Source organism: Equus asinus, chromosome 1, assembly GCF_041296235.1.
Source record: "Equus asinus isolate D_3611 breed Donkey chromosome 1, EquAss-T2T_v2, whole genome shotgun sequence".
In the NCBI taxonomy this organism is placed as follows: Eukaryota; Metazoa; Chordata; class Mammalia; order Perissodactyla; family Equidae; genus Equus; species Equus asinus.
The window spans coordinates 122921971-122945140 of record NC_091790.1 but is presented as its reverse complement, the minus strand read 5'-3'; the positions used below and the strand labels follow the sequence as shown (position 1 = coordinate 122945140).

At 35.3% G+C, this 23170-nt stretch overlaps 1 protein-coding gene across 6 annotated transcripts in view; it reads right to left on the bottom strand.

Annotated features, from left to right (window-relative positions):
* The window catches only part of STXBP5 (syntaxin binding protein 5), a 163058-nt gene that overhangs the window by 94638 nt on the left and 45250 nt on the right, over positions 1-23170 (bottom strand). For all 6 annotated transcript variants that reach the window (XR_011502593.1, XR_006526709.2, XM_014850645.3 and 3 more), the window contains 3 exons: positions 17314-17448; positions 15747-15810; positions 8676-8759 (listed from right to left, as the gene is read on the bottom strand). Coding sequence is in view for 4 of the 6 variants with exons in the window: in XM_014850645.3 (XP_014706131.1) it covers positions 8676-8759; positions 15747-15810; positions 17314-17448 (283 nt within the window). In the remaining 2 variants the exon portion in view is untranslated. The remainder of the gene's footprint in view (positions 1-8675; positions 8760-15746; positions 15811-17313; positions 17449-23170) is intronic.

Here is a 23170-nt window from a genome sequence, read left to right as displayed (position 1 = left end):
TGTATTCTTATAGTTTCTTAGAATAAACCATACCTAAACATAAATTACTAAGTAATTACAACCAATATCCCCTCAAAAAAAATAGTTGCTTTGACAGATCAGAACAAATTTTAAACATTAAATAAAATTATAAGAAGATAAAAATGTAGATTTAAGATCAATTAAATTAAAAATTAAGATAAATTAAAAATATCTCAGATTGAGCTTTCAAAACATGCTATCAATTTCTCAAGTAATTATTCAGGTGATTTTTAAAATCTGAAGGGACTCTCTTTTGACTAGAAATTTACTTTATACCGCTGCACCTCTTAAAAACTATCTGAGAATATTTTTATATGACCAAAGTACATTACCCTCCAATTTTTTTGTTCTAATATTTTCTGTTCGTAAAAATTTTTTTAAAAAATCACTCTCCTAGGTCCTCTTTAAATTACGTCTTTTCAACTTAAGCTGATACACTTCTAGTTCTTCACGGTCAGCTGACTGTAAAAGCTGCCCTATGGGAGCGTCAGGATGCAGAGTGCAGCACAAAACCACGCAACTGAAACTTGCAAGTTCAAGTACACAGTCAACATTTACTATCACCTCGTTCAATGGCCATTCATTTGGGTTCCTCATATGCTTATAAGTTTAAGTTAAATAAAACAATATTATGGATCATATTTTAAAATTTAAATTACGATGGATAAAGACCATCAGCTGCATTTCTCAATGCCAAGACTACACAATGTTTTAGGTTCAAAGTATCTCTAATAAAATTCTAAATAAAATCTTAAAACAGTAATAACCTTAATCCAAAATATACATATGACATTCTACAAACTCAATCTTAAAATAAGCAATCCTTTAGTAACCTTAACAGACGAAATTATTCCTGCAAAATATGAGTAGTGTTAAGTAGCTATACACAAAGCTATTTATATTTTTCAAAAGTGATAAAGGAAGGACAAGAGAAATCTACAGTGTTGTCTGGAATCTATAAATAAAAACATTCTGATCTTATCATATGTAAAAGTGTATATCATATACATAAATATGTATCATAGAGAACTAATATTTCTACTTTGCTTAAAAAATACATCTTTGTTTAAAAGCATCTTTTACTCCTAAGATACTATTAAATTGTTAAGCCTTCCAAAAATAAAATACTAATTATAGGGACCAGTTGTTCACCACTATTCTGAATAACAAAGCGAAACAAATAACACAAAAACTCCATAAAAGAAACAATCAAATATAAACTTTTACATGCAATAAACATGCACAATTTTTTCTTAGTTCTGCAATTTTCTGAATACAAATCCAACTTGACACAAGATCTCATTTTTTTCTCACAGTCTCTAATACCACTACATGTAATACTACATATATGAAGTAGAAATTTATGTAAACAAAGTGGGAACAGCAAATCTCACTAACCAAATCTGTCACATGCTTAGGATCAGAAAGTAGGTTAGGAGCACACCTGAATAATTTACAGGAGAAGATAAGTGATATAAAGTAGGTAGCATAAACGGGGTTGAAGAGCTTTGTATGTTGGTTGGCTTGTTTATTTTTCCAAGATGTAAAATTTCCAGAAGACTTTTAAGTTACTAAATTTTTAAAAAGTGGAAAACTATAGATACAGATGAGTAAGAGAAATAGGTAGGAAGAGAGATCAAGGGCAGAATGAATGGAAATCAGAAGAACAAAATAAACAAGAAATATACAAAAGTTGTGGAGGAACAACAATGAATTCAGGGTAGAGAGAAAACGTGGAAAGAGAAGGAAGGGAGAGGATATAGCTACTGGCATAAGCCACAAAGCAACAGTATACACAATTCTAAAAGTTCTTTTTCAAGATGCAATTGTCTGCAAGAAATAATAACTATTATAAAGCTCATGAGAGAGTTAATGGATTAAGGATCTGACATTAGTATTTTCATCTTTGATAAAACAAACAAACAAAAAGCATAAGTACTGTATACTTGAATACACTTTTTAAAAAAGAGTAATATCTAGTTATTAGGCTTTGGCAAAAGTAGTAGATAAGATGCTTCGTGCTTTCTTAACAAATAAGAGGGCATCTTGAAGCACAATTTTCTGGAAAGAGAACAGGCTATTTATCTATGAAATTTTACAATCACTAACTCAAAATAGTGGGAAAATTGAATAAACTCCCTACCTACTGATTTTGCAAACTAATCAGTATTATTAGAATCACTTCGCAGTAAAGCTGTGTATAAACCGTAGCCCAGCTGCTCTTATATTACACATATACTGATTAACGTTTCTAGCAGACTCACACCAAAAGCAGTTTTTCTCCTACAAAATAAGATTTACCTGATATTCAAAAGCAATATTGATAACTAGTAGTTATACTGGGAATCAGCAAAATTCCCAGCAATTGGGAATTTGCCAAAACCCTTAGAAAAATGTCAACGAAATGATTTTGACTTTATAATGCTTGCAAATACATGGAGAGTAAATAGTAAAAATACTCCTTTTGTTTTATTATTCTCATGTAACCAAATAAGAAAGCGAACGCTTAGAGCACTGAATGAATTATTTCTTGCACATATAAATAATACATTAAATTGTGCAGCTTTCGCCCTAGTACTTCAACTTGTGAACATTTCAACATTATTTCTACTATAGAAGGGAAGTGACAGTGACACTATAACTGAACAAGATAATGAGTGAATAATACATTTTATAAGATAGATGATAAAATTATTACATATTGGACATTAAATGATTTATAGCTTCTCTCTCTAGTTAAGATTTTCACAGGCATAAATTGAAAAAACTGCCATTTCCATTAAAAATAAAACCCAAGAGGAATTTTCTTAAATATTTTGAAAATGTGAACAAATTATTCATTCTTTTAAGTATTGTTTCATCTTTGGAGTGTGTGTGTGATCAATCAACAGGAAATAAGCTATCTTAAAAAGAACCTGTCTAAACACTGAAGAAAAGGACCTTAGAGGAATAAATACTTCAATTAATATTGGTAGTATGAAAAATAATTTCTTTAAAGCTGTTATTGATTTCAGCGCTATGAGTTACAAATATATCCTATTTTGATATTCTTTGAAAAAAGACTTCTGACAGTCTTGAGATACAAATGTACTCACATGCTAGCAAGGTACAAACTATTATTTCTTTGTGTTTAATTACCTATATTTCTATCAGTCGCTTCTCAGTCTACTAGGAAAAACCAACATGAAACCAAAATACAAAAGTCACTGACAAATGACTCTCGAGATATGACAAAGAATAACTATTAAAATAAAGAGGTTCATAAGTACTAAATAATTGTCTTAAAACATCAATAATGCTGTATTTCATTTCTGCCAACATTTTGGTTACTACAAAAAGAATACTGATATTTTAACACTGGTTATAGCCTAAAAGGAATAGAATGTCCCCTGTAGAAATATAATTTTACACAGATTGAAATATTCAGAAAATATCTGTAGAGTTAGGAATACTACCCAAGTATACTCAAAATCTATCATTTAGTCATAACGAGGCGAGAAAAGAGTCTGTCAATTAAAGAGGTACAAACTATGGATATGAAACAACAAAAGCTTAAGGGCAAAGATGGATTTCTGTTCCCATTACTCCCCATCCAACCACCCCAAGAGACCAAATGAAAAGCGAAAGCTGTACCACATTGAAGTTTCATTATATTAGAAATGTTCTGAATTGATATCATAATGCCAGTGAATACATCCTGTGCTAGGGTAATGAAAATGAAACTGAGCGGAGTAACACTATTGAATACAACGTAAACATCGGGGTGGACAGAAGACAGAGGTAGTATTTTGCAACGGCCTTAAATTTTTAACCCTCACTAATGCGAATTAAATCTATAATAATTTCTTGACTGCCTAAAATTGTAAACTTGGTAAAACCTGCATTAAGTATCATTTTTACATGAACAAAGAGCCTGATAAAATAGCATGAACTCATGGAAATAGAAATCTTCACTCAGTTTACTTTAGAACAATTCAGAAGTTAAAACTTACATCCATAGCACTATCATTTAACCGTAAGAGTTAGTCATTATGTATGTTAATACTTATTCAGAACAAGTTTTTTGACTTTGTATCTCTGTTGCATCTCTGTGCATCAGTCTGAAGTTTTCCCACAATTTCCTTTTTGGGTTTTGGTATGAAGATACCGCTGGCCTCATAGGATGAGTTGGGAAGTGTGCCTTCCTCTCCTTTTGGGAGGAGTTCGGGTACAGTGGGCACTATTTGGTAAAATTCACCAGTAAGCCCACTGAGTCTGGAGTTTTCTTTGTGGGAAACATTTTCATTAAAAATTCAATTTCTCTAATAAATAGAGAGCTACTCAGGTTAACGATTTCTTCTACAGTTAGCTTTAGCACCTTCGAGTAATTTGATGTCTTTCAAGGAATTTGTCCATTTCATCTAAGTTGTTGAATTTACTGGCATTAAATTGTACATATTTCCTTATCAGTCTCCTTGTATTTCTGTAGAAATTGAAGTGATACCCCCTTTCTCATGCCTGGTATGGGTAATTTATGTCTTTTTTTTTCTCATCACTTTATCTCTTTATCAATTTCATTGATCTTCACAAAATGAAGCTTTTAATTTTATCCATTTTCTCTATTGTCTTCCTGTTATCTATTTCATTGATTTCTGCTCTTTACTATTTCAGTTCTTCAGCTTACTCCAGATTTAATTTTTTGTTTCTCGTAGTGGAAGCTGAAGCCATTGATTTGAGACTTTTATTGTTTTCTAATAGAAGCATTTAATGCTATAGTGAAGGCTTTAGCAGCATTTCATGGACTTCAATATTTGATGTTTTTTATATTTTTCTCAGTTCAAAATACTTCCTCATTTCCCCTTTATTTCTTCTTTGACCCATGGGTCAAAGTATGTTGTTTCACTTTCAAATATTCACAGATTTTTCATCTTTTAACATTGATTTCTAATTTAATGCTTTTATAATTAAAAAAACATTTCTTAGAATTTATTGAGATTCATTTTATGGCACAAAATATGGTCTGTCTTGGTGAATGTTCCATGTGTACTTAAAAAGAATATGTATTCTGTTGAGTGGAATGCTCTGATATCTGCTTTGCTGATGTTAATAAAGCCACTTTGGCTGTCTTTAAGTAGTGCTAACATTACCTCTTCCATCTGTTTTTTTCTAACACATCTGTGTTGTTATATTGAAAGCAGGGGTTTCTTATAGACAGTATATAGTCGGATCTTATAGACAGTATATACTCCGATCTTATAGACAGTATAGTTGGATCTTGCTTTTTAATCCAATTTGACAATCTGTGCCTTTTAACTGGGGGTATTTAAGCCATTTACATTTAATATCTCTTAAACAGAATTAAAAAATAAAAGGGCTTTTATATAACCTACATATTTACCATTTCCAGTGTCTTTCATTCCTTTGAGTAGATCCAAATTTCCATCTCATATCATTTGCCTTCTATATGAAGGACTTCTTGTTTTTTTGCTGAGGAATACTCACCCTGAGCTAACACCTGTTGCCAATCTTCCTCTATTTTGTATGTGGGTTGCAGCCACTGCATGGCTGACAAGTGGTGTAGGTCTGTGCCCGGGACCCGAACCTGTGAACCCGGGCTGCCGAGGCAGAGCACACCGAACTCAGCCTCCAGGCCACAGGGCTGGCCCCTGAATGACTTCTTTTAACATGTCTTGTAGTGAAAGTCTGCAAGTGATGAAGTCTTTTGAGTTTTTTATGTGCACAGAGTGTTTATTTTGCCTTTGTTTTTGAAAAGATATTTTTGCTGGATATAAAATTCTACACTGACAATTTTGTCTTTCACTGCTGTAAAGGTGCTGCTCTACCATGTTCTGGCTTGCGTGGGTTCCAAGGAAACCACCTGCTATCATTTTTATCTTTGCTCCTCCGATTTAAAGTGGTTGTTTTTAAGATTTTTCTCTATCACTAGATTTAGTTTTAAGCAACTGAAATATGATGAGCTTTTGTGTAGTTTGTTTCCTCTGCTTTGAGCTCATCAAACTTCTGGGACATCTATATATTAGATACTTATATATTAGATATCCTAGAAGTTTGCAGGGTTATAGTTTTCATTAAACGTGGAAATCTTGGGGCCATTATTTCTTCAAATACGTCTTCCATCTGAGCCCCCCTCCTGAGATCCTATTACAAACACACTCATGTGCTGATGATGACGTTTCGGTCAATGTTCGGTCAGTTCTGAGTCTTTTTCTATTGACTGCATTTTCTCCTCATTTTGCATGCTATTTTCTGGCTTCCTTGCATCCTCATAAATTTTTATTTGGATGCTAGCCACGGTGACATTTATGGTGGGTTATTATTATATTCTTTCATGCATTTTTGAGTCTTTTTTCTGGGATGCAGTTATACTACTTGGAAACAGTTTGGACTTCTCAAGGCCTGCTTTCAAGATCGGTCGGGCTGGTCGTTAGTGCAAGGCTAGTCTAGCAATATCTCTCTGAGGACTCTTGCTGATGCCCCGCACACTGAGAGGTTTCTCCACTCTCTTGGAAATGTGAACTCTTCTCAGCCCTGTGTGTGCTGAGAGAACTGCTCCCCCTACTCCTTCCCAGTGGATTTCCCAACCCCCACCCCCCTGCACTAGTCAGTGTTCAGCTGAGGACTCAGGGCAGAGGCTCCCCGCAGACTTTTAAAACTCTCTCTCTCAGCAGTTCTCTCCTCTCTGGAACCTTGCCGAGTCAGCTTCAGATGCCCTGGTCCCACAATCCCCAACTCTTGTCTCCTCAACTCAGGGAGGCTGCTGGGCTTCTGCTTAGGTTGCCCCATCATGGGCTGAGACCTGGAAAGTGTCTCCAGGCCACAAGCTAAGGCAATTGAAGCGCTCACCTTGTTTGTGCCCCTCTCGAAGGAATCTCTGGTTCTACACTACCTGCTGTCTAATTTCTAAGAACTGTTGTTTCCTATGTTTTTCCAGCATATTTGCTTAAGGTGAGATGGTAAATGCAGCCCCTATCACTCCATAATGTCTAAGCCAATATCACTATTTAAATTTACAAAAAGTAAACCAAAAAAGTCAATCTTGTAAATCTTCTTTCATTTTAATGTAGAAAGTAGATCTTCAGGCCAAAACTTCCCTAGAAATGGTAGATTTTTGTTTTTTACTTAAAATATTAAAAATACTCTTTTTTTATATTTCAAGATCTTGATTAGCGAGCCACACAATGCTAACTGAAAAGCTTTAAAAACAAAAAGTAGGCAGCCATGAAAACAATTCTCTTTCAGTTATGCTTACCAAGATAATATGCAGACATTGACAAAGTATTCCAAGTATTGCTATAGTTACTCAATTTAGTCTGCCATTCGACTAACTGAAAACATCAACGTGAAGACGTGATATAGTCTATCTTAAAAATAAGCAAAACCACTAACACATTTCCTAGCTCTATTGACTGAATTGGAAATTGTGAACACTCCTAGTACCAATATTATGATTTAGTGGCATTTCACACCAAAAGAAGCCACAGTTTTATGGACAAAGATCTTATTCTAAGTTTGGGACAGAAATATACAAGATTAATAGGTATCCTTTGTTATAACAAATAGCAAGGAAGTTATCCAAGACTATTACCACCAAAGGACTCAGGAACCAACTAGGGGAACAAAGGCGGGACAATGTGAAAATCAATACAGATTATAAAGTTAATGTACCGAAGCGCATCAAATGTGTTTAAACCTTTGAGCACACAGTGAAACTAAAAACAAGAAAAAATTGGTCACTACCGAGATTACTAGAGAACAACCCCTTTAGAGTAAATACTGAAACGAAAGCAAAGAATCAAGCATTTATCCTGCCTTTCCTATATGAACTGTACTACCGTATAACCAATTAGTACATGAGAGGAAGTTTCTTTTTACTAAAGTATACTAGCTAATACAGAAGGAATTATAGAATTAGAACATCCCCATTTTGCAACTGCTATGCACTAACAGATCCAGGCCTTGGACATCACGGGCTGCTAATATCAAAACAGACATTAACATTCCACCTAACAGGAGAGCATCATCTGTGAAGCAGTCTTCCTAAAAATCAAAAATGAACCTGAATTTGATGAAGCCTCAGTAAACAATCCCATTTATAGGAAATCTAAGGGTAAAAAGAGATGTTAAACACAAGAGGGATACAGCCAGAAAATGCTAGTCTTTGGGAAGACTCTAGCTTCATCAAATAAAAGGCAAAAAAGAAGGAATGAGGTAAAGAAAGGCAGGAAAGAGTAAGAGGAGAGTAAACAGTGTTAAAGAGACTTAAAACACTTCCCAAAATCAATCACAATCAATCTTTATTTGGATCTTAAAGCAAGCAAACTATAATTTCTACAGTGTACCATCATTTGTATAAAATAAAAAATAGAATACCTTTATTAATTTGTTTATAAATGCACAGAAAGCCTCTGGAAGAACACGAGAAACTGGTTAACACTGGTGCCTGGCGTAAGGGAACTGGAAGGCCAAGTGACAGTGTGGGGAAGAGGTTTTTCTGTCTTTGGAGCTATGTGATTATCTGCTATATATTAAAGAAATTTCTGTTATTGCAATTACAAAGGTTGCCTAAACTAAAATCACCTATTAAGTTCTTAGAGGAGCTGCTCTGAACTACAGAAACGACAACAGCTTTTGATTAGCAAAAATAATGTTATTACCTCATCGTACGTGTATCTGTAGTCGGCTTTCTTTGATTTGAGGTCCCATAACACTACTGTTCCAGATTCAAAGCCAATCAAAAGCTGTAATAAAAGAAAATGCCACATTATCCAGGAATGATATTAATTATATGAAACATGTATTTTCTGACAGTAAGGATAACTATTACCATTCATACACTTCAAGTATAAAATTATAATATAATTCAACACCTGCATTGCTAATTACTAATCACATGGATGACAAATGAGAACACTGATTGCATATTTATATACCTTTGACGATTAGGGACTCAACAAGTATCATACAACTGATTACTCAAAAAGAAAACGGTACCATTCTGAAGTCCTGAGTATACACTTTCATTAACTGATATAATAAATTACTAATAAAAATTAACATTTGTGTGTGCTTCAGAGTTTACAAACTTTCCTAATTCAACACATTTCAGTCAATCTCATTTACTCATCTATATACCGATTAGTTCCAAATTATATCCAGCCTAGACCTCTCTCATGAGATTCAGACTCCTAATTCCAGTGGCCACATCTCCACTTATTTACTCCATAAGAACCTCACAGGAAACGTGTCCAAAGCGGTTCACTATTTTCTGGTATTCTCTGCTGCGGTCTCTTTCTCTCAGAATTCCTCATCTCAACATTCATTAAGTCACTCAGGCAAAAAGCTGGGGGTTGTCCTTAACTCTAGTCTCTTACCCATCAGGTAAGGTCATCAAGTAATTTTAAAACTACATTGTAATATCTAATTTCCTTTCCTCCATCTCCATCACTTCTCTCCTGGTTCAAGACACAAAGATGTCTCTTCTGGTCTCTGGTCTCCCTGATTCCAGTCTTCTTCCTTTTTTTAACCCACTCCACAGTGTAGCTAGAGTAATAGTTCTAAAATGCAAAGCTGCTCATGTAATGTATGCTTTTATAGAAAACTTTTTAACGTTTTACCATTAGTTTTAGGATAAAGGCTGAACTGAATAATATGACCTACAAGATTTGTCATGGTCTGACCTCTGCTTACCTCTTCAGCTCCATCCTTTACCACATCCTTCTTACCCAATACACTCCAGTACATCTTTCAGTTCACGCTCTCTCTTACCTCTGAGCCTTTGCACATGCTGTATTCCTACCTGGGCCACTCTATTTGAATGTCATCCTCTTTGACTGACTAATCCTACTAATCCTTCAGATGTCATTTTAGCTATCACTTCCTCCAGGAAGCCTTCCTTGACCTACTAAATGTAAGTCAATGCCCTTCGTATGTGCTCCAACAGCACTCTGTACCGTTTTGTAATCTGAAGGGTCACTACACATATAATAACGGCCTTTTCCTTATCTGAATTCTCCTGCAGACTATAACACTGGTCAATTTAGGCAAGGACTGGTGTTATCTTGTTCAGCACTGTAGTTCTAACATAAGATACAGGGCCTGAGCAAGAAGAAGAAATAAAAGGAATCCAAATAGGCAATGAAGAAGTGAAACTCAATGTTTGCAGATGACATGATCTTATATATAGAAAACCCCAAAGAATCCATGGAAAAACTATTAGAAACAATCAACAACTACAGCAAAGTTGCAGGGTATAAAATTAACATACTTAAATCAGTAGCATTTCTATACTCTAACAACGAACTAACAGAAAAAGAACTCAGGAACTCAATCCCATTCACAATCACAACAAAAAGAGTAAAATACCTTGGGGTAAATTTAACCAAGGAAGTGAAAGACCCATACAAAGAAAACTACAAGACTTTCCTGAAAGAAACTGATGACAACATAAAGAGATGGAAAGACATTCCATGTACATGGATTGGAAGAATAAACATAGTTAAAATGTCCGTTCTACCTAAAGCAATCTACAGATTCAACGCTATCCCAATCGAATCCCAACAACATGCTTTACAGAAATTGAACAAAGAATCCTAAAATTCATATGGGGCAAAAAAGACCCCAAATTGCTAAAGCAATGATGAGAAAGAAGAACAAAGCCGGAGGTATCACAATCCCTGACTTCAAAGCATACTACAAAGCTACAGTAACCAAAACAGCATGGTACTGGTACAAAAACAGGTGCACAGATCAATGGAACAGAATTGAAAGCCCAGAAATAAAACCACACATCTATGGACAGCTAACCTTCGACAAAGGAGCTGAGGGCATACAATGGAGAAAAGAAAGTCTTTTCAACAAATGGTGCTGGGAAAACTGGACAGCCACATGTAAAAGAACGAAAATTGACCATTCTTTTTCACCATTCACAAAAATAAACCTAAAATGGACCAAAGACCTAAAGATTATACCTGAAACAATAAGTCTTCTAGAAGAGAATATAGGCAGTACACTCTTTGACATCAGTTTCAAAAGAATCTTTTCGGACACCATAACTCCTCAGACAAGGGAAACAATAGAAAGAATAAACAAATGGGACTTCATCAGACTAAAGAGCTTCTTCAAGGTAAGGGAAAACAGGATTGAAACAAAAAAACAACCCACTAGTTGGGAAAAAATATTTACAAGTTATACATCCGACAAAGAGTTAATCTCCATAACATATAAAGAACTCACACAGCTCAACAACAAAAAATCAAACAACCCGATCAAAAACTGGGCAGGGGACATGAACAGACATTTCTCCAAAGAAGATATATGGATGGCCAATAGACACATGAAAGGATGCTCATCATCACTAATCATCAGGGAAGTGCAAACCAAAACTACACTAAGATATCACCTTATACCTGTTAGAATGGCAAAAATATCCAAAACAAAAAGTGACAAATGTTGGAAAGGTGGTGGAGAAAAGGGAAACCTCATACACTGTTGGTGGGAATGCAAACTGGTGCAGCCACTATGGAAAACAGTATGGAGATTTCTCAAAAAATTAAAAATAGAAATAACTTATGACCCATCCATCCCACTACTGGGTATCTATCCAAAGAACCTGAAATCAGCAATTCCAAAAGTCCCATGCACCCCTATGTTCATCGCAGCATTATTCACAATAGCCAAGACATGGAAGCAACCTAAGTGCTCTTCAACTGATGATTGGATAAAGAAGATATGGTATATATATACAATGGAATACTACTCAGCCATAAAAAAGGATAAAATCATCCTATTCACAACAACATGGATGGACCTTGATGAGTATTACGTTAAGTGAAATAAGCCAGATAGAGAAAGACGAACTCTGTATGACTCCACTCATAGGTGGAAGTTAAACATACAGACAAAGAGAATTGATTGGTGGTTACCAGGGGAAAGGGGGGGTGGGGGGAGGGCACAAAGGGTGAAGTGGTGCACCTACAACATGACTAACAATAATGTATAACTGAAATTTCACAAGGTTGTAAACTATCACAATCTTAATAAAAAGTTTAAAAAAAAAAAGATACAGGGCCTGAGATGTACGTACTTACTACACTTTTTTGTGAATAAATAACTTCCAGAATGGAATGCATGTTCTTGCCTCACAAACTGTCCACTGTCTATCCAGCCTCTGCTGCCCACCACCCCCTGCTCCAGCATTTTCCAAATCTCAGCATTCCCATTGCTTGAAACCTCCTCCCCTCTATTATCATTCACTGAGCAATCTTCTATTCATTTTTAAGTCTCAATTTAGCGTTGCTTCCTTGGGTCAGCCTCCCCAATTCCTCCAGACAGACTAAGATGCTCCTTCTCCTATGCTACTACATGCATTTTCATCTTCATGTCTCTAATACTCAATATATTGCCTAATACACAGCAGACACTCAATAAATATTTGCTTAATGAGTTCACAAAGCATTAGAAGGTGGCCAATACTTGCTCATGTAACCTAGGGATATAAACAAAGTTTGGGGCAGATCCAGTAATTTTAATGAACTAGAAATTTAGTTGATTTCAGACTACAGGTAGTGGGCATTTAGAGGGGCCAATCACTGAAGTTAACAAAACACATTTTCCCACCTTGGCAGAGGGTATAGTTAAATTTTCCTAACATAAACTCTTCTTTCCTAAGCAATCAGATATATACTTCTGGGAAAAACTGGTATTTGTTTCCTTTACCTTTCCCAGTCCTTCTCACTATCTTAGGCATGAACATTGCATTTTCTGATGGGGAAGTAGGGGAGGAACTTCAGCAATAAGGAAAGAGACGGAAAAGGATACAATTTAAGAACTGATGGACAGGGGCAGGCCCCGTGGCCAAGCGGTTGGGTTTGCGAGCTCTGCTTGGCGGCCCAGGGTTTCACAGGTTCGGATCCTGAGCACGGACATGGCACTGCTCATCAGGCCACGCTGAGGTGGCGTCCCACATGCCACAAGTAGAAGGCCCACAACTAAAATATACAACTATGTACTGGGGGGATTTGGGGAGAAAAAAAAAAAAGATTGGCAACAGTTGTTAGCTCAGGTGCCAATCTTTAAAAAAAAAAAAAAAAAAAAGAACTGATGTACAGTGTAAACAGCACCAGATTACTCTGGACACAGGTAAATTAAGCTCCAGTCTTAGATCTGCCATTTGGTAGTCATGTAACTTTAAGGAAATAATTTTTCCCATCTAGATCTTAGTAACATAAAAAGGTTAAAGTTTTACCTCTCTTATCAGATCTAATGTCCTAAAACTGTTAGAAATCTGGGCCAATAGGTTAGACTTTAATTCCCATAATCTCCTAAAAATGTTACTTAAACTTAGAAAATTCTTTCAATGTTTACTCCTACTAGAATCTTTTATAACTCAGACTGAGTTAATTTATGTACTGTTGACTGGTTTCCTTTTAATTTTTCTCTCATAGAAAGTATTAGTGGGTACACTGAGTATGGATACAGCTCTCAACAACATCAATAACTGATCACATCTTCCAGAGGAAATGCAGCATGATGGACAGTACTCTGGGGTTAAAACCAGAGAAATCAGTGTTTAAAATCCCAGCCTCACCAATATCTAGCTTTGTGCCTCTGGAACACATACTCACAGCAAGTCTCTGCCTCGTCATTTGCAAACCAGGGAGGAAATCCAAGAAAATTTGTTGGGAGGATCAAACCAAATAGTGTATATATACAGTGGAAAGCACAGTGCCTCACACAAAGTAGAATTCAATAAATGGAAGTCATTACTGTTACTATGGTAAGTAACTTTACACAGGTGCCTAGGACCTTCACCTCGCGTGGTGGCAGCTGGGGGAAGCTGCCCTATCACTTCTGCTTTCCTTTAGTGACGCAACGTCACAGAGACCTACAGAAACAGGGAAGAGTCATCGATGTAGTTAACCTGGATTTTTCTATTAGAAGTCAAAGGTTAGACAATATAGTCTATTCTAGCACCCTAATATTTCAAAAATGTGTGAATGAGATTGACTCTGGGAACTAAGGAGAATAATCCACCAGGTTTCCAAAAATGAGGATGCTATCAACAATTATATATAATTTATACAATAAATTAATTACAGGAGTTACTATTTATATTGTATGTTGGGTGCTATGGGAAATGTAAAGCTCATAAATATTATCTCTGTGCTTGAGGAGTCTTTTGAGATCAGGGGAGCTGAGACATGCACGCATTTCTCATACAAGCCAACACGTGGTAAATACCATAAAACTTGTACAACTAAGGTGCTAATGAATTTGGAAGTGAGAGAAAGCACTTTCTGTGAGGATCACCAGGAAAGATATCATGAAAGATATATATCTATCTGAGTCTCAACATAGGGGTAGGAATTCAGCAGAGAACATGAGAAAGAACTCCAAGCAGAGGGACTCACGGGAACAGGGCATGGAGGCAGCAAAGAGCAGCTCACACTGGGGAAACAACAGCTATTTGCTTCAGCCCAGCATTCAGGGAAAGATGTTCTGAAAGATCATGAAACCTGGGGCTACGTTTTAAGGAAACTTTATTTTATCTGTTAGACACTGCAGAACCACTGAAAGCTTTCGAGCAGGAGAGTGTAAGATTAAAATGGCACTCTGGGAAGACTGATCTGGAAACGATTCAAGAACGAGTTACAACACCTTGAACCTCATGGTCACAGTGAGCCTGAATAGAAGAGAGACACTGCAAACGGAAGGACTGAAACGCTTAGTGACTGATTCGAGGCAGGAGGGTAAGTTTTCAGTTCTGCCGCCACCATGCTTTCCACTCAAAGGCTTGGCTATTAAGTGGGTATCTTGTACCAAAGAAAATAAAGTGAAGATATAGGTTACTGTAATTTGCTTCAGGTAAAGCTTCTCTCGAAACACACAATTATATGATTATAAGCTAACTCCAAACAGGACCACTATCCTTTGGTTTTCCCAGTGGCAAATAAGAGAACAGTGTTACCCAACATACAGGCTTCACCACTCCCACAACTGAGGAAGGAAAAATCTGGGTAAATGTCTTCACGAAATCCAGAGGTTTCATTTCACTGATTTCTGATAGTGATAAACTTCCTGGTATTTATGTAGGCTAATACCATAAAATTCAATAAGCAGAAAAGTATCACTAAAGAGAACCACCTGAAAAATTGGTTTGAATTAGAAAACAGAGATTCACGGGAAAGGAAATTTTATCATTTTTAAATGTATTAATGAACCTAAATTAACAATAGCTAGATAGTGGCTGTATGAAACATTTCAGAGTATAAAAAAATAAAGGAATAGTTTAAAAAAATCTCTACATTATTAACCTGAGCTCTTTATGAAGATGAGAGACAGAGACAACTTTGATGGAAGGCATTATGAGGTAAGTGCTACAAAGACCGTACAACCAAAGTGTTAAAAAGAATCCAAAACCAAAAAAACCAGTTTTTGTCAGGATGATCAGAGATCAGGGGAAATATTCTAAAGAAGCCAAAAATAAACTAATAACCTTTGATTGTATTTATTAAATTTTAAGTGTTTTAGGGTAAAACTGTAAATGAGTCTAACTCTTTCACTTGTTTACATGATGTATAACTAAGCCATTAAGTGCATACGATATACAACCTTTGTTAGCAATCTCAACTCTGCAAGGGAATTGTGGCTCTAGAATAGTTTGCATATTTTTTAAAAATACCAAAATTCATGCATTTAAGTAATAAACTTTTAGAAAAAAATTCTACCTTTCCTTCATCCATCGGATTATCACTTATATGGACGACAGGTCCTGGGTGAGATTTAGATGAGCTAAAAGAGAAAAATAAGATTTTTTTTCTCAATTAAAAATTCAATACAACTATATATTCATTACAATAAGAATAATAAATTGAAAATAAAGATATATTTATAAATGAAAACATTTCAGTAAAGGATCAATGAGAGATGTATAGAGGAAAAATAGTGATGCTTGTGTTGATACAAGTCAACAAAATTTACAATAAAGCATACTTTCTGTATAGGAAAGAATCTTCAATTCACTATTTAGCACAGAAAATCTATTCTCATGATAGAATTCTCAGAGTTACTATCTTTAACTAAAGCAGCATCTAGAATGTTGCTATCTTATTGTACTCAATTCTAGCCTCTAACTGGGGCCTCTCATCCAAAAACAAGTTCACACCAAAAACAAGAAAAATTCTATTGTTTAAAAAAATATCAAAAGTAATGCCACCTTTACTTGCACAGAGAAAAAGAAATACAGGCAAGAATGTAGCAAAACTGATGTCTATACAGTGGGAATAAGCACCTCCCTATGCATCAAGTCTGTGGGTGCAGATCGGTCCACTTCATGAGAGCCACCATCTGTGAAACCACAGACACCCGCACCAGGCCCACCGACTAGACGCTGTGATCAACTCAAAAAACAGACCACAGAAACCCACCCCTGTACCAAGGGACTGAGCTGACACAGGAAGGAAAACCAGGCTTAAATATATATCACAGCTGCACCAACTCATTACTTAAGAGATATGCCACAAATTTATCCTTATGTCAAATTCTGTGGAATGCAACGATACAGAACTATTTGTTTAGAAACAAAAACAGTGAAAGTGAATCTTGCCAATATCCTTAAATTTTGATTTTATGTCTAAATAATAAAAGAAAAACTCAGAGAAAGAAAGAAGACACAAAGATAAGATTCTAAGACAGAGTGAAGAGTTAGTGTTAAACATCCCTAGGGCCCTACAGCTCAACCCAGTCTTTGTTGTTGTTGTTAAATGAAAACAACCATCATTATATCAAAATTAAGAAAAATTAACTGTCAAATTAATTCTGCAATGTTACATTGCAAACATTTCCATTATATTTGCTGATCATTAAAATATAAAGTAGTGGTTTAGATCAGCGTTTTCCAAACATTGGTGGCAACCCATTAGTGGGTCATGAAATCATTTTAGTGGGGTATGATGAGCATTTTAAAGAAACATAATTAGAAGATAAAGGAACAGAAAAAAATTGGAGTGTTTTTTACCTAATAAGAATAATTGCTTCGTTAAACTTGTGCTACAAGTTTACATATATGTGAACATACGCATATATAATATGTGTATATATCTATCTATATATATATATAAAGCTTTTAAATTTACAAACTGCAAACAGGAAAATACAAAAAGCTAATAAATCTGTATTTAACATCAAGAATGTTTGACACATTTAATTACACATGGATTTACTGATTAGCTATTATACAATTTTATCATACATGGTACTGATACTTTCAGATATGGAATATTTGCTCAGACTCACAGTTCAATGGCTTTATTCCACATAATGACGTAGCCTGAGAGTGTGAAGGACTCCACATTGACAATATGGATATTACCTCGCTCGGTACCCACATAGAGCCACTTACTCTGGAAAGGCAGATGGCAAAATGTTACCCTGCAAGAGAAAATACATCCAAAAAGGAAATCAGCAAAACGTCTGGTAAATTTTATTAACTGTTTTAGAGGATTAATCATGAGATATATATATATATATATAATTTAGGTAAAGCAAACATGATATACAACCATCAGATTTATCTACTCATTGTGGTTAATATTTAATTATGCTAATTCAACTTATATGTCAAACATAAGGCCATACAATAAATAGACAGCATGGCTTGACAGAAAGAAGATGAATTTTGCAGTTAGTAAGTGTTGCAAATCTGGCTATGTCCCCGACTAATTGCATTACTTCAGGGATATCACAAATTCAACCTTTAAGCCACAAGCTAGGAGTCTAATATCCACACCACACCTGGGTACTACTGTCTTTCTCTGGAGTTATTAAACACACTAATCCATCTTAGGACCTATGCTTACTATTCCTTCCAGGCAAAATGTTCCTCCGGCTCATATTTTTCTTCTATTCAAGATTCAGTTCAAAGATCACCTGCATTCAAACTGCTGTCCCAATACTGTGCATCTCTAATAAGCCAGCCTCGTGAGAGAGCAGGGGTCTCCCTTCCTCACCAGCTCGCAGGGCAGAGATCCTCTGACCTCAGCCCTACACACGGATACTGAAACATGCCCGAACTCTCTCCTCCATGTCCTGATGATATGGGAGGCCCTGAATAACAAATTATAATGATTTACATGCATATATTAAACTTTATTATCATTCCAACAATTTCAAACATTTTCTGTACTAGTTCTTTTGATTTCAAGGTAAACAATGGAAACTCTTATCTTAACCTTTTTGTAGCTCTTATTTTTAGAAAAACGAAAAGGTAGTATGTTATGAAACCATATAACGCTCTATCTCAGATTACCTATTGTGTCTCTCAAAATATACTACTCAAATTTTCAATAGAAATAATACAGACTTCAAATAACACACAGTGATAATTATCACTGCTAGACAGTCAGTACCGACAGCAGGCACTAGGCAGGATGTGGTATACAGAAGATCCACTAATCCCACTAGCACAACTTCATTACCGAATTTTTCAAGATGAAAATACTTCTCAAATAAATGGACATGCAAGTAACTCACGACCTCCCTATTTCCTAGAGGGAATGTTCATTTAGACACTTATTTAAGGGTTATCATCTGTCTTTTTTGTTGAGTGTTTTCTATAACATGTCTTTTTAAAAGATTTATGTAAATTTAACAAAGCACAGGAATGTCTAAATGATGACAGAAATGTCAAAACATTTTATAGTACCTTATTGCTTCACAAGGCAGAAAGTCCACAGTACCTTTCTAAAGACTTTAGGGCCATACAGGTTTCAGAATTCAGAATTTTCTAGATTTTAGAAAGGTATGTAACACATATTTTGTATACTACCCAACATAGGGGTAGTATCTAGTAAACACACTGAACATTTTCTGAGGTATAATTTTTGGCAGTTTTTTTTAACTGAGATATAATTGTCACATAACATTATAATAGTTTCAAGTGTACAACATAATGATTCGATATAAGTATAAACAGCAAAATAATCACCACAATAATTCTAGTTAACATCCATCACCACACATAGTTAGAAATCGGTTTTTTCTTGTCATAACTTTTAAGATCTACTCTCTTAGCCACTTTCAAATATATAAGACAGTATTATTAACTATAGTCACTGGCAGTTTCTTAAAAAGTTAAACATACACTTGCCATATGCTCAACCCATTCCATTCCTAGGTATTTACCCAAGACAAAGGAAAGCATATGTCTATATAAGACTTGTACACAAATCTTCATAGCAGCTTTGTAACAGCCCCAAACTGGAAACAATCCAAACGTCCATCAAGAGGTAAATGGATAGAGATTATAACACAATACTATTCAGTAGTAAAAAGGAATAAACTACTGATACATGCAACAACATTGATGAATCTCAAAATCTTTATGATGAATGAAAGAAGCTAGACAACAAAAGATGTGTTGTATGATTCCATTTATATACAATTTATAGGCAATAGAAAATGGCAACCAGTCTGTTGTAACAGAACGCAGCATCAGTGGCTGCCTGAAGATTGTGGGCGTGGAGGCTAGTGACAGAAGAGGGGTGGGATGACCACAAGGAAAGATTTTGGGGTGATGGGCAGATTTGTTATCTTGATTGTGGTGACAGTTTCACGGGTGTATGCATGTGTCAAAACTTAGATGGCACACTTTAAATATGTGCAATTTATTGCATGTCAATTATACCTAAATAAAGATATTTTAAAACTCTTTGTTTTCAGAGCTCTGTGGATTAGGAATTATGAAAACAGACTGTGATTCTGATTAATACACAGGCACGACGAGCTCTGGAGGGAGGCGGCCTGGATTTAGTTTCCAACTCTGTCACTCACTAGCATGTGTGTGACCTTAGGTAAATCAGCCAATCTCGCAGAGCCTCAGTTTCTAAGCAATGAAGAACATCTACCTCACCGTGCTCACCTGAGGATCAAATAAGACAGAGCGAGGCAGATGCTAAAATGGCGCCTGACAGTAAGTGTTCCATTAACGACAGCAATTTCTGAAACGAAGTGATATTCCGCCAGACAGAAGCCATAGATGAATTTTAACTACATGAAGTAAGAAAAGTGGCAATAGCATGCCAGATACAGAGTGAACAATGCAATGCAAACATCACAAAAACAACTATTTCATTTGAAATGTGCCTTAAACTAAAACACGAATATAGCTAAACATTTTGAAAGTGCAAAAATAATTTCAAAATAAATAAGCCAAAATAATGACAGGTTGACCAAAAAAAAAAAAACCCCCAAAGCAGAAATAGCCAACATCCTGATCTGTTCTATTTTGCAATTCTCCATTATTTTTCACTCTACAAAAGCAGTAGCTGATTTGTTTAATACAATTACATGACCCATCTCTGATTTTAACACTAACAAAGTTATTTAAGTATGCTTAAAAAATTTAAACTTAACTCCTTAAGGGCAGAGATTTTGGATATATTATACAATATCTTCTGTTGCTAGCATAGCAGCTGCATACTGCTATTTTTTCTGTATTGTTTCTTAAATAATTTTAAAAATGAAGTAAGAATAAATTCACTGCTGAGGAAAAAATCTAGAACTTTTCCTAGACTCGCTTTTTCAATATTAGCTACCACCATAAGATTTTTTTTCTCAGTCAACTGTAAAACCAACTTGTAGCAATGGGAAATTTTAAGCATCTTTACGTTTTTCAGAAGTGAGAACCATTTAGCATTAAACATTTTTAGAAGGAACTTAAAATGCTCACTTAATTATCTGGCACCAAGACTTTAATATGGTCCCTAGAATGAGTTTTGTACACTTTTTAAAAAATACAAAACATAGGACTGTATCTGTACAATATATCACCAAATTTAAAAATTACTCTGCTCCATAACTACCCTCACTATTTAAGTCAATTGAGAAGGGGGAAGGTGAAAAGGTTTTTATCACAATTAGCTTGAGAACTTCTCAACTAGTAAATTTTAACGGCTCTGAACATGTGGGAATAGGAATAGTGAAAAAACTAAAATTCCATGTTGCCATCAAATGAAATCATGTCATACAGTGACTTAGGGAAAGGCCACTAAGAAAAAGTGGTTCCCCAAAACATACTACTAGAAAAGCCACTCAGCCAGCACGCCCCACGCAGAACGGCATGATTCCAGATTGTGGGCAATCTGACCAGTCAGTTACCAAGATGTGAAACTGGGAGTCGAGACAAACTGGACTTGATTTACAGTACTTAACAGTGTTCTTTCAATTTGTTATAGAAACACAACCTTATTTCCTTGTTTACAAAGAATCTTAGCCTTCTTTGTTGCAAGTTTAAAGAATAAAGAATATGCAAGCTTTCGTGTAATAATTAAATTGATGAAAAATTATATGAATTGATTATGTAAAAGGCGTCATGTGTATTGGAGGACTTAAAACCGTATATACATAACACGTGTATATGTGTAAGTGCGAGTATATATGCAGAGACAGAGAAGAGAGATTTGCTGTTGTCACTTAATGACTATAAGAAAGTGATCCATGATAGGAAGCTAGTATTTTTCTAAAAGTAGTCATGAAACAAATGGCACTGAATAGCCTTGGGACAAACAGATTTCAAACTTAAGGAGTTCAGATCAATTGATGCAAAAAATACTGAAAATTACTACAGTAATGGCCTCCAAGAGATTTCATCTCCCTCCCTGTATCCTCCCCAGGTATAGTCTTCCCCCGACATGGATTCTGGGATTGATCACGTGACTTGCCTCGGCCAATGGAATATTAGCAATTGTGCCATAAGCAGAGTTGAAAAGTGCTTGTACTTTTGGGCTTGCTCTCTTATGCTTTTAGAACCCAGGAGCCAGGTGATGAAGCCCAGACTCCAGTGTTGGAGACACTGGCCCAGTCCATAGCCAGCCCCAACCACCAGACATGTGAGTAAGGAAGCTAGACCATCCAACACCGTTTCGTAAGTGACTATAGTGGAAGACCACTCCTGCTGAGCCCAACCCAGGCTGCTGACACACAGAACCGTGAGCAAACAAAATGGTTTTAATTTTAGCCTCTTAAGTTTTGGGATGATGTGATATGCAACAATAGATACTTGATCTTTTACATAATATAATTCTATTCAACTAACATCTTCTCAGTTGAAAACGAAGAAAAACTATAAAAACATATGGAAAAAAAATCCTTATACTTCTACAATTATGTTAAAAAAAAAAAAAAAACCCAGGAAAACTTTTTAGGAATGCAAGCAGTGCATGTCTCATGAAGCTAAAACAGTACCTTGGATTAAAATCAAATTCACAAGTACTGTTTTTCATATACTTTATTACAAAGATTAATTTTATTTTAAGGTGGTATAGATCATAATAAATGACAATGACTTCAGTTTTTACTGATACCAGGAGACCAATTTAAGTTTATTTGCTGATGTATTAGTAGAGCATCAAGTTATACCAAAAATAATTTATAATAATATATTGAGTCACACTAAAACTCAGTAAACATGAATAAAGTTAAATATTATAGGAATGGCATATTAAATTGAGCCTGAAAAGGTACCTTAAAATGGATAAGTTGAGCCAAAAAAAAAAGACTGACTGAAACAAATGTCTTAGAAATACACAGATAATGAAACTGACTTTCCTCAGTGTGTCTCTAAAGAGAGCTGCATTCTAAATCCTTATATTGGACTTAAACATAGATATACTTACCATACATAGGGTGTTACGAGAACATAAGTTCTGTACTTGCTTAAGGAATTTTTGAAAAAATGTGTAACATATTAAGTGTTAGGGAGTGAGACATACACCCTACTCACTATTTAGCCTCAGTAGCAGTCTGCCAAATATTATGTAGTCAACAAGCACCAAATTTGGAAGATTTTATTATTACCAATTTTCTTTAACAAAAGAACATGTACAGCCTCCTAAGTAATGTTGAAGTTAATCACCCATAAACAAGCGTATAATACACAGATGATTACAATTTAATCCACAGAAAGAAATATGAACCAATACGCTCATCTGTATGACTACATCCCCATTAAATCAGCCCAACATGACAGGAAATAGTCATCATTTTTATATTCTCAGCAAATATCACACAACATTGCACCTAATAAGTACTCAATAAATATCTGTGAAATGAACTATACAAAGTGTGAGGATTTATTATGTTAATTAACAAAACA